The sequence below is a fragment of the Salmo salar genome, chromosome 25, assembly GCF_965601325.2.
Source record: "Salmo salar chromosome 25, fSalSal1, whole genome shotgun sequence".
Lineage (NCBI taxonomy): Eukaryota > Metazoa > Chordata > Actinopteri > Salmoniformes > Salmonidae > Salmo > Salmo salar.
This window is the reverse complement of record NC_138315.1, coordinates 45,850,970-45,864,547: the sequence shown is the minus strand read 5'-3', so window position 1 is coordinate 45,864,547 and position 13,578 is coordinate 45,850,970. Positions and strand designations below refer to the sequence as shown.

At 42.4% G+C, this 13,578-nt stretch overlaps 1 protein-coding gene across 6 annotated transcripts in view; it reads right to left on the bottom strand.

The window, feature by feature from the left end:
- Positions 1 to 11,822: 11,822 nt before the first annotated feature.
- LOC106586808 (E3 ubiquitin-protein ligase Midline-1) overlaps positions 11,823 to 13,578 on the bottom strand; it is a 79,853-nt gene continuing 78,097 nt past the window's right edge. For all 6 annotated transcript variants that reach the window (XM_082969183.1, XM_082969182.1, XM_082969181.1 and 3 more), the window contains one exon: positions 11,823 to 13,387. In XM_082969183.1, the coding sequence (XP_082825309.1) occupies positions 13,039 to 13,387 (349 nt within the window). In that variant the 3' untranslated portion in view covers positions 11,823 to 13,038. The remainder of the gene's footprint in view (positions 13,388 to 13,578) is intronic.

Sequence of the window (13,578 nt, the reverse complement as noted above, 5' to 3'; positions counted from 1 at the left end):
TTAGATCTGACAGTCACATAGCCTACATGTTAGATCTGACAGTCACATAGCCTACATGTTAGATCTGACACAGTCACATAGCCTACATGTTAGATCTGACAGTCACATAGCCTACATGTTAGATCTGACAGTCACATAGCCTACATGTTGGTTCTCTGACACAGTCACATAGCCTACATGTTAGATCTGACACAGTCACATAGCCTACATGTTAGATCTGACAGTCACATAGCCTACATGTTAGATCTGACAGTCACATAGCCTACATGTTGGTTCTGACACAGTCACATAGCCTACATGTTAGATCTGACAGTCACATAGCCTACATGTTAGATCTGACACAGTCACATAGCCTACATGTTGGTTCTGACACAATCACATAGCCTACATGTTGGTTCTGACAGTCACATAGCCTACATGTTGGTTCTGACACAGTCACATAGCCTACATGTTGGTTCTGACAGTCACATAGCCTACATGTTAGATCTGACAGTCACATAGCCTACATGTTAGATCTGACAGTCACATAGCCTACATGTTAGATCTGACACAGTCACATAGCCTACATGTTGGTACTGACACAGTCACATAGCCTACATGTTAGATCTGACAGTCACATAGCCTACATGTTAGATCTGACACAGTCACATAGCCTACATGTTAGATCTGACAGTCACATAGCCTACATGTTGGTTCTGACAGTCACATAGCCTACATGTTGGTTCTGACACAGTCACATAGCCTACGTGTTGGTTCTGACACAGTCACATAGCCTACATGTTAGATCTGACAGTCACATAGCCTACATGTTGGTTCTGACACAGTCACATAGCCTACATGTTGGTTCTGACAGTCACATAGCCTACATGTTAGATCTGACACAGTCACATAGCCTACATGTTGGTTCTGACACAGTCACATAGCCTACATGTTGGTTCTGACAGTCACATAGCCTACATGTTAGATCTGACAGTCACATAGCCTACATGTTAGATCTGACACAGTCACATAGCCTACATGTTAGATCTGACAGTCACATAGCCTACATGTTGGTTCTGACACAGTCACATAGCCTACATGTTAGATCTGACACAGTCACATAGCCTACATGTTAGATCTGACAGTCACATAGCCTACATGTTGGTTCTGACACAGTCACATAGCCTACACCTGTTGTATTCAGCATTTCACTGTGAGGTCTACTACACCTGTTGTATTCAGCATTTCACTGTGAGGTCTACTACACCTGTTGTATTCAGCATTTCACTGTAAGGTCTACTACACCTGTTGTATTCAGCATTTCACTGTAAGGTCTACACCTGTTGTATTCAGCATTTCACTGTAAGGTCTTCTACACCTGTTGTATTCAGCATTTCACTGTAAGGTCTACTACACCTGTTGTATTCAGCATTTCACTGTGAGGTCTACTACACCTGTTGTATTCAGCATTTCACTGTAAGGTCTACTACACCTGTTGTATTCAGCATTTCACTGTAAGGTCTACACCGGTTGTATTCAGCATTTCACTGTAAGGTCTACTACACCTGTTGTATTCAGCATTTCACTGTAAGGTCTACTACACCTGTTGTATTCAGCATTTCACTGTAAGGTCTACTACACCTGTTGTATTCAGCATTTCACTGTGAGGTCTACTACACCTGTTGTATTCAGCATTTCACTGTGAGGTCTACTACACCTGTTGTATTCAGCATTTCACTGTAAGGTCTACTACACCTGTTGTATTCAGCATTTCACTGTAAGGTCTACTACACCTGTTGTATTCAGCATTTCACTGTAAGGTCTACTACACCTGTTGTATTCAGCATTTCACTGTAAGGTCTACACCTGTTGTATTCAGCATTTCACTGTAAGGTCTACTACACCTGTTGTATTCAGCATTTCACTGTAAGGTCTTCTACACCTGTTGTATTCAGCATTTCACTGTAAGGTCTACTACACCTGTTGTATTCAGCATTTCACTGTGAGGTCTACTACACCTGTTGTATTCATTATTTCACTGTGAGGTCTACTACACCTGTTGTATTCAGCATTTCACTGTGAGGTCTACTACACCTGTTGTATTCAGCATTTCACTGTAAGGTCTACTACACCTGTTGTATTCAGCATTTCACTGTGAGGTCTACTACACCTGTTGTATTCAGCATTTCACTGTAAGGTCTACTACACCTGTTGTATTCAGCATTTCACTGTGAGGTCTACTACACCTGTTGTATTCAGCATTTCACTGTAAGGTCTACTACACCTGTTGTATTCAGCATTTCACTGTAAGGTCTACACCTGTTGTATTCAGCATTTCACTGTAAGGTCTACTACACCTGTTGTATTCAGCATTTCACTGTGAGGTCTACTACACCTGTTGTATTCAGCATTTCACTGTAAGGTCTACTACACCTGTTGTATTCAGCATTTCACTGTAAGGTCTACTACACCTGTTGTATTCAGCATTTCACTGTAAGGTCTACTACACCTGTTGTATTCAGCATTTCACTGTGAGGTCTACACCTGTTGTATTCAGCATTTCACTGTAAGGTCTACTACACCTGTTGTATTCAGCATTTCACTGTAAGGTCTACTACACCTGTTGTATTCAGCATTTCACTGTAAGGTCTACTACACCTGTTGTATTCAGCATTTCACTGTAAGGTCTACTACACCTGTTGTATTCAGCATTTCACTGTAAGGTCTACACCTGTTGTATTCATCGCATGTGTCAAATGAAATTTGTTGATTTAGATCTGAAAATGCTAAACAGTTAAGCTAGCTAAGGTTAGCCACTTATGATAGGCTGACTTCAATACTTGGCCAGGTATGTGAGTTAGCTAGCCTCCTCAAAATAAGTCATCAGACAAGTTGATCAACTCTGGGAATTAGCTAGCTAGTTAGCCTAGCTGGCTAGTGGCTACAAGTTAAAAAGTCACGCAAGGACGAGGCAGACAGTAGCTAGCTAGATATTTGAGCTGGCAGCTAGATAGGTTGAGTTGTGACACTAGCTAATGTTAAGTCCGTCCTGACAATCCTACAATGAAGTCAATACATTTGCTTTCTGGGCTGGATCTTTGAACCGGTCAACTAGCTTAAGTGATTGTTTAGCTCGGTTGTTAGCATTAGCAAGCAGTTAGCCAGTAAACGCCTGTCGTCAGTGTCAGGTCTGCGGGAATAGAGAGGGTTTCAGCAGCAGCTCGGATGTCATGAACTGAGTCCGTTTGTTCATCTGTCCGCCGGTCCCACTGTGACAGTTGTTCACGCCTTTCTTCATCTGTCAGATCCAGGAGAGACTGGTCTGTGTACGCCATCATCATCCTCCTCCTCCTCCTCCTCCTCCTCAGCAACATCCAACGCGCGGTCGTCGCTATTTACCACAGCCACAAAGTCATAAACCCCTCTTATTTCTACAATTCACCAAAATTTCATTTGAAACTTAACCTTAATCCTAACCTTAACTACACTGCTAACCTTATGCCTTAACCTTACATGAAGACCAACAATACATGTTTTGTTTTCATACATTTTAATACAGGCATTGCCAATTTTAACTTTGTGGCTGTGCTATCCAGTGGAAACCCGTCAGCAGCAGACTTGGTCCTGTTCCGGAAACAGGAGGAGGACTGTGACTACAGCTTCCAATAGTATGACTGTCTTCACAACACATGTAGACTTCATTGGTTAAAACGTTGAAAGGCTTAAAACCTTGCACACGGAAATTAAGGTGATAAATGAGGGGTTATGCTCAGGTGGAATTTAGTGAACAGTGTTTTTCCAATGCAGTTGCAAGTCTGTAACATCAAATCAAACTTTATTTGTCACATGCGCCGAATACAACAAGTGTAGACCTTACCGTGAAATGCTGATTTACAAGCCCTTAACCAACAGTGCAGTTCAAGAAGAGTTAAGAAAATATTTACCAAATAACTAAAGTAAAAAATAATAAAAAGTAACACAATAAGATAACAATAACGAGGCTATATACAGGGGTACCGGTACAGAGTCAGTGTGCAGGGGTACAGGTTAGAGGTAAGTTGTACATGTAAGTAGGGATGAAGTGACTATGTATGCATAGATAATAAACAGCGAGTAGCAGCAGTGTACAAAACAAATGGGGGGGGGGGGGGGGGGGTCAATGTAATAGTCCGGTGGCCATTTGATTAATTGTTCAGCAGACTTATGGCTTGGGGGCTAGAAGCTGTTAAGGAGCCTTTTGGTCCTAGACTTGGCGCTCTGGTACCGCTTGCCGTGCAGCAGCAGAGAAAACAGTCTTTGACTTGGGTGACTGGAGTCTCTGACAATTTTATGGGCTTTCCTCTGACAACGCCTATTATATAGATCCTGGATTGCAGGAATCTTGGGCCACTACCCTCTGTAGCGCCTTACGGACAGATGCCGAGCAGTTGCCATACCAGGCGGTGATGCAACCGGTCAGGATGCTCTCGATGGTGCAGCTTTAGAACTTTTTGAGGATCTGGGGACCCATGCCAAATCCTTTCAGCCTTCTGAGGGGAAAAGGTTTTGTCATGACCTCTTCACGACTGTCTTGGTGTGTTTGGACAATGATAAGAACGTTGGTGATGTGGACACCAAGGAACTTGAAACTCTCGACCCGCTCCACTACAGCCCCGTTGATGTTAATGGGGGCCTGTTCGGCCTGCCTTATCCTGTACTCCACCATCAGCTCCTTTGTCTTGCTCACACTGCCAGTTCTCTGACCTCCTCTCTATAGGCTGTCTCATTGTTGTCGATCAGGCCTACCACTGTTGTGTTGTCAGCAACTTAATGATGGTGTTGGAGTCGTGTTTGGCCACGCGGTCATGGGTGAACGGGGAGTACAGGCGGGGACTAAGTACACACCCCTGAGGGGCCTCACTGTTGAGGATCAGCGTGGCAGACGTGTTGTTGCCTACCCTTACCACCTGAGGGCGGCCCGTCAGGAAGTCCAGGATCCAGGATATGCTGAGCTGTTGTCAATGAACAGCATTCTCACATAGGTGTCCCTTTTGTCCAGGTGTGAAAGGGCAGTGTGGAGTGTGATTGAGATTGCGTCATCTGTGGATCTGTTGGGGCGGTATGCGAATTGGAGTGGGTCTAGGGTATCCAGGAGGATCCTGTTGATGTGAGCCATGACCAGCCTTTCAAAGCACTTCATGGCTATCGAAGTGAGTGCTACGGGGCAGTAATCATTTAGGCAGGTTACCTTCGCTTCCTTGGGCACAGGGACTATGGTGGTCTGCTTGAAACATGTAGGTATTGCAGACTCAGTCAGAGAGAGGTTGAAAATATCAGTGAAGACACTTGCCAGTTGGTCACGCATGCATTGAGTACACGTCCTGGTAATCCATCTGGCCCCGTGGCTTTGTGAATGTCGACCTGTTTAAAGGTTTTGCTCACATCGGCTACTGAGAGCGTTATCACACAGTCATCCAGAACAGCTGGTGCTCTCGTGCATGCTTCAGTGTTGCTTGCCTGAAATCGAGCATAAAACGCATTTAGCTCGTCTGGTAGGCTCGCGTCACTGGGCAGCTCGCATCTGGGTTTCCGTTTGTAGTCCGTAATAGTTTTCAAGCCCTGCCACATCCGACGAGCATCAGAGCCGATTTAGTAGGATTCAATCTTAATCCTGTATTGACGCTTTGCTTGTTTGATGGTTCGTCTGAGGGCATCGCAGCATTTCTTATAGGCATCCAGATTAGTGTCCCCCTCCTTGAAAGCGGCAGCTCTAGCCTTTAGCTCGATGCGGATGTTGCCTGTAATCCATGGCTTCTGGTTGGGATATGTACCTACGGTCCTGTCACGGCTGTCAAAAGGAGAGGACCAAGGTGCAGCGTGTGTGTAGTTCCACGTTTTATTTACTCTGTGAAACGATGCAATACATCAAATAACTGAATAGACAAAACAACAAACCGTGATGCAGAGGAGAAACAAACACTACTCAAAAATAATCACCCACAAAACTCAGGAAGAAAAACCCCTACTTAGGTATGATCTCCAATTAGAGACAACGAGGACCAGCTGCCTCTAATTGGAGATCATCCCAAACAAACCATCATAGAAATACAAAAACTAGAACCTAAGAACATAGAAATAGAACACATAGAATAAGCCCCCCTGTCACGCCCTGACCTACTCTACCATATAAAATAACAGCTTACCATGGTCAGGACGTGACAGGTCCCTGTGGGGACGACGTCGTCGATGCACTTATTGATGAAGCCGATGACTGAGGTGGTATACTCCTCAATGCCATTGGATGAATCCCGGAACATATTCCAGTCTGTGCTAACAAAACAGTCCTGTAGCGTAGCATCCGTGTCTTTGACCACCTCCGTATTGAGTGAGTCGCTGGTACTTCCTGCTTTAATTTTTGCTTGTAAGCAGGAATCAGGAGGATAGAATTACAGTCAGATTTTCCAAATGAAGGGCGGGGGAGAGCTTTGTATGCATTTCTTTATGTGGAGTAAAGGTGGTCTAGAGATTTTTTTCCTCTGGTTGTACATGCGACATTCAGGTAAAAATTTGATAAAACTCATTTAAGTTTGCCCTGCATTAAAATCACTGGCCACTAGGAGCGTCGCTTCTGGGTGAGCGCTTTCTTGTTTGCTTATGGCCTTATAGAGTTGATTGAGTGCAGTCTTAGTACCAGCATCGGTCTGTGGTGGTAAATAGACAGCTACGAATAATATAGATGAGAACTCTCTTGGTATATAGTGTGGTCTACAGCTTATCATAAGGTACTCTACCTCAGGCGAGCAATACCTCGAGACTTCTTTAATATTAGACATCGCGCACCAGCTGTTATTGACAAAAAGACACACACACCCAAAAAGACGCACGACCCCATTGAGGACACTCTTTGACATTGTTTCACTAAACAGAGGAATGACATAACCCAAAGCATCAATTTGCATGACAGCATAGAAGCACTCACTGCTGTTGCCCATGGCTCCTAGAATTAGATTAATAAGAATGTCCTTTTGGTATCTGCTACCTGGGTGGAGTTGAGGTGAGAATTCTTGGCTAGGTAACCGACACTGTTAGTATGTGTAGATTGTAATATGTGTGTTTTACCTGCTACCATACAGAGAGAGTGACATATACCACCAGGTGGAGCCCTGGATCAGATTTTACATCCAATAACTGATTTTTCCACAACCTAATGATATAACTAGGCATACGGAACACTTCTGTATGACTCTCAGAATTACAATAATATCAGACAAAACCATATCAAACTGTACTGGTTTGTAAATCAACATAGGCTGTGCTGAATGTATTTTTTAAAAGAGGCACTTATACAAAGAGCAATCCCAAAAATACTGTCTGTGGAATTTTTGTGAAAGCAAGAACCCTTGAACCAGACTGACAGACTCATAGACGGCCATGTATTGTGTCTAATCAACCACTTTATTATGACGGGGTATGAGACAGTTTTTGCCCCCAGCATGCAGTCTGTCTAGACGTGGATCGATAAGTCCCAAGAAACTTCAGAGATCTGCATCTAGTAATGACAAAAATATTAGGCATACATATCACTAGTTTTGTCTGTGTTTCCTTCTCTGTTGTTTATTTTTTGCGCTGTTTTCAACCAAACAATCTGCTTTCATTTATGAGAAATGTTTATCTTCATAAGGGGCTCCTGAGTGGCGCAGCGGTCTAAGTCACTGAGCCGCTAGAGACATCACTACAGACTCTGGTTCCATTCCAGGTTGTATCCCAACCGGCCGTGATTGGGAGTCGCATAGGATGGCGTACAATTGGCCCAGCGTCATCCGGGTTAGCTCATTGTAAATAAGAATTTGTTCTTAACTGACTTACCTAGTTAAATAAAGAATAAATAAATAAATATATATATATATAAAAGACTGGGGGAATATAGGAGAAAATTCAATTACATGATTACATAGATAATGTTCTTCTAACAGAATGTTCTTTCTTTGTTGTGGTAGAAAAACAACCAATTTACCGTCAGTTAAAATATAATGTTCTTGCCCAACGTTGATATGTTCCATGTTTCTTTGCTATTCCCTGGAAAAATGGTGACTGTACTGTACAGTATATCCAAGACATATAATCCACATCCGATCATATGTTTCAAATAATCATTTGATATAAAAATCACCTGATATTGTTGCTTAATAAGTCTTTCCATTATGTGTTATTCATTAATTTTATTTTATTTATTTATTTATTTCACCTTTATTTAACCAGGTAGGCAAGTTGAGAACAAGTTCTCATTTACAATTGCGACCTGGCCAAGATAAAGCAAAGCAGTTCGACAACATACAAAAACACAGAGTTACACATGGAGTAAAACAACATACAATCAATGATGCAGTAGAAAAAAAAAAAAGACTATATACAATGTGAGCAAATGATGTGAGATAAGGGAGGTAAAGGCAAAAAAATGCCATGGTGGCAAAGTAAATAAAGTATAGCAAGAAAAACACTGGAATGGTAGATTTGTAGTTTGAAGAAAGTTCAGAGATAAAATATAAATAATATGGTGCAAAGGAGCAAAATAAATAAAATAAATAAATACAGTAGGGGAAGAGGTAGTAGTTTGGGCTAAATTATAGATGGGCTATGTACAGGTGCAGTGATCTGTGAGCTGCTCTGACAGCTGGTGCTTAAAGCTAGTGAGGGAGATAAGTGTTTCCAGTTTCAGAGATTTTTGTAGTTCGTTCCAGTCATTGGCAGCAGAGAACTGGAAGGAGAGACGACCAAAGGAGGAGTTGGCTTTAGGGGTGACCAGAGAGATATACCTGCTGGAGCGCGTGCTACAGGTGGGTGCTGCTATGGTGACCAGTGAGCGGAGATAAGGGGGGACTTTACCTAGCAGGGTCTTGTAGATGACCTGGAGCCAATGTGTTTGGCGACGATTATGAAGCGAAGGCCAGCCAACGAGAGCGTACAGGTCGCAGTGGTGGGTAGTATATGGGGCTTTGGTGACAAAACGGATGGCACTGTGATAGACTGCATCCAGCTTGTTGAGTAGGGTATTGGAAGCTATTTTGTAAATGACATCGCCGAAGTCGAGGATTGGTAGGATGGTCAGTTTTACGAGGGTATGTTTGGCAGCATGAGTGAAGGATGCTTTGTTGCGAAATAGGAAGCCAATTCGAGATTTCACTTTGGATTGGAGATGATTGATGTGAGTCTGGAAGGAGAGTTTACAGTCTAACCAGACACCTAGGTATTTGTAGTTGTCCACAAATTCTAAGTTAGAACCGTCCAGAGAAGTGATGCTGGACAGGCGGGCAGGTGCAGGCAGCGATCGGTTGAAGAGCATGCATTTAGTTTTACTTGTGTTTAGGAGCAGTTGGAGACCACGGAAGGAGAGTTGAATGGCATTGAAGCTCGTCTGGAGGGTTGTTAACACAGTGTCCAAAGAAGGGCCAGAAGTGTACAGAATGGTGTCGTCTGCGTAGAGGTGGATCAGAGATTCACCAGCAGCAAGAGCGACATAATTTATGTATACAGAGAAAAGAGTTGGCCCAAGAATTGAACCCTGTGGTACCCCCATAGAGACTGCCAGAGGTCCAGACAGTAGGCCCTCCGATTTGACACACTGAACTCTGTCAGAGAAGTAGTTGGTGAACCAGGTGACGCAATCGTTTGAGAAACCAAGGCTACTGAGTCTGCCGATGAGGATGTGGTGATTAACAGAGTCAAAAGCTTTGGCCAGGTCAATGAATACGGCAGCACAGTATTGTTTGTTATCGATGGCGGTTACGATGTCGTTTAGGACCTTGAGCGTGGCTGAGGTGCACCCATGACCAGCTCTGAAACCAGATTGCATAGCGGAGAGGGTGCGGTGGGATTCGAAATGGTCGGTAATCTGTTTGTTGACTTGGCTTTCGAAGACCTTAGAAAGGCAGGGTAGGATGGATATAGGTCTGTAGCAATTTGGGTCAAGAGTGTCACCTCCTTTGAAGAGGGGGATGACAGCAGCTGCTTTCCAATCTATGGGAATCTCAGACGACACGAAAGAGAGGTTGAACAGGCTAGTAATAGGGGTTGCAATAATTTCGGCAGATAATTTTAGAAAGAAAGGGTCCAGATTGTCAAGCCCAGCTGATTTGTAGGGGTCCAGATTTTGCAGCTCTTTCAGAACATCAGCTGAATGGATTTGGGAGAAGGAGAAATGGGGGAGGCTTGGGCGAGTAGCTGTGGGGGGTGCAGTGCTGTTGAATGCAGTAGGGATAGTTAGGTGGAAAGCATGGCCAGCCGTAGAAAAATGCTTATTGAAATTCTCAATTATAGTGGGCTTATCGGTGGTGACAGAGTTTCCTATCCTCAGTGCAGTGGGCAGTTGGGAGGAGGTGTTCTTATTCTCCATGGACTTTACAATGTCCCAGAACTTTTTAGAGTTGGAGTTGCACGAAGCGAATTTCTGTTTGAAAAAGCTAGCCTTGGCGTTTCTAACTGCCTGTGTGTATTGGTTTCTAACTTCCCTAAAAAGTTGCATATCGCGGGGGCAGTTCGATGCTAATGCAGAACGCCACAGGATATTTTTGTGTTGGTTAAGGGCAGTCAGGCCTGTGGAGAACCAAGGGCTATATCTGTTCCTGGTTCTAAATTTCTTGAAAGGGGCATGCTTATTTAAGATGGAGAGGAAGGCATTTAAAAAAAATAACCAGGCATCCTCTACTGACGGGATGAGGTCAATATCCTTCCAGGATACCAGGGCCAGGTCGATTAGAAAGGAAAGGAATGGAATGGAAAGGAAAGGAAAGAAATACAGTATGTTAAAAAACATTGTGTTTGAGACTACAGCTGTAGAATGTTCATCAGTCATCAAACAGTACACCGTATTGATGAAGCAATTTATTTGTTTCCTTCTTTTGAAAAGCATCTTACTGTATGACTATTTCAACACCATCGTTGCTACATAATGGCCTCAGGGCGTTCCGGACTGCTGTTAACCCCATTCTGTGTCAGATTGCGTGCAAATCCACTGTTCTCTCAATGCTCTGAAATGAATAAATGTTCATGCAATAAAATAAATAAGATTTCTTGAACCATGTTTTCAGTGACTTAGATAACTTGTTAATCAGTCGGCATGGTTAGAATGTCTTTCTATCCCTCTCTCTCTGGGACTGTATCACTGAAACAACCGCCAACCTCGGTGAAGCCACAAGCCAATACTTTGTCCAAGATTAAAGGCCAGATTGAATATATTCCTTAACTACTGCACCTGCTATTTTCACCCTGTATACTTTTATTTAAACAAATAAAGGTATGTTATTGTACTGTTTAAATACCTTGTTTTTCAGCTTGTATAATGTTATTTAGACAAATAAGTGTATGTTAAGCTACTGTGTAAATACCACAAATGCACATTTGATCAAATTGACCAGCAAAACATTTTCAGTCTTTAAATATTTTTTTTTGTAAACAAATTATTTACAGACGTCTCCAATCAACATCATTCTAGCTGGACTGTGTTTGTGCACTCGGGATCTGTCATGATCCATGTCACGACGGTGTCTGATGGTGAGGTCACAGTAAGTTCAAATCTTTTTTTAGTCTAGTACTAGTTGAAAGGATCGGGGTCCAGTGGTCTTACTGGAGGATAAAAAGAGATGTCAGAAGGAATCTCATCACAGTTTAATCGTTGTTGTACGATGCTGAAGTGGTCTGTAGAATAATAGCCATACAGCCACCTAACATTCATGAGACCTTATAATCGGTGAAATGAATCTAAGCCAAAAAATATCAAGTGGTTTTCTTTGTTTTGCCTACAGTGTGTGTCTGAATTAAATGAAAATTACAGTTAAGATTAGGTAGCAGACAAATAAAAAGCATTATCATTACAATTCACACTTTATTTATGTAATTTTATTACATTTTTAACAAGGAATGCGGGAAAATAATGATGCATCGAAAAAAGTCAAATTGCTCAAATATGTCCCAGCATATGAACATACCGAGCCAATACGTGAGAAGAAAACAGTAAGGTATTTACAGAGATTGCACATGTTTCTAATTACAATTATTAAGACATTTCTGTATTGAAATTTCACTTAAAATGGCTTTTCTTTAAAAGTATACATTTTCAACATGAATCAACTTTTTTAACATCGCAGTGCTTTTTTTTGACAAAGAGATGAAGAATTGTGTCTTTGTGAGTTTGTCAATTATAGTCAAGTTGTCAGTGCATTAGAAGTGCTGTGATTTTAGAATTGTAAAAGCGGCAGATTAACTATTAAAAAAAAACTCTTAACATGTTTATTTTCACAAACATCATCCTAATTCATAAGAAAAATCATAGCGAGGATCTCGTATGAAACAGAAGATTGTAGATGAATACTCCTGTTATAACTGCTCTGTAATCAGAGGAACTGGTGTCATGATGACATGTCAAAATAAACATGTTACACGTAAAACATTTATCAACATGCTGCTAACGATTGATACATGGACGAAGGTCAACAATCTACTGTATGTGTAAAAATGAAATAAGCTCATCTCAGGGATTTTCATTTTGTTTTATTTAACTAGGCAAGTCAGTTAATTAAGAACAAATTCTTATTTACAATGACGGCCTACCGGGGAACAGTGGATTAAACTGCCTTGTTCAGGGGTAGAACAACAGAAAGACATATTACCTTGTCAGCTTAGGGATTCGAACGAGCAACCTTTTGGTTACCGGCCCAACGCTCTAACCATTAGGCTACCTGCCACTGCCTGCTTAAAAATACAGTAAGTTTGACTGAATTTCAAAACGTTATACCCACCTTCCTCTCTAAGCGCATCCCAAAATCAACAAGCATAAATAGCAGTGAATATTAATGTGTTAAGCAAGAAATAAAATCTACAATATTTTTTAAAACCCAATAAATGGTTTCCATAAATAATAATACAAAAAAATGTATTTGCTTCTATAAGAGCATGATTGGAGACTGGAGGACCATGGCTTTGTTCTGTTTTATACAGCATGGATGGTGTGACACAAAGTGAGCCAGGTGAGGCTGAAGTGGGTCTGTTCTGCTCCCTTTGTGTCTTTGTGTTGCATTAGCTGGTCTGTTAATCCTGGCAGTCTGTCCCCTCGAGGTGGTCTGGGATGGGCAGCCCCGTGAGAACAGTCAGACACTTGTTCCACACGTTGAACACGGGACAGACTGGCTGGGCGAAGGTGATGTCGAACGTGTACAGGTGCTGTGAGCCGGCGCCATCGTAGAAGGCCAGGGAACCGGCGTCGTAATCCAACAACACCCCCACGCGACGCAGGTGGGGGGACGGCTCGATGGGCATCTCCTTGCTGTTGTGACGAACTACCCAGGAGTTGTTGCATCGAGATAATACCCACGAGGCCGAGTTCTTGCCGATCCACTCGTGTTTCGGTGCTGACTTGTAAGCAACGCCCACAGCAAACCTGATGAAGATAGAAATATAGCATGTTAATGGGTCCTTCTCTAGTAGAGGTAAAATAGCACCTGTGGGAGATGACAGGAGTCCTAGCGTCCTAGAGATTTTTAGATTTCAAGATCGAGTTTTATTATAGTGTAACAGAGACTGTGATTGGACTTTCCAATCTGAATCTCACACACACACACCTTTGTCTCT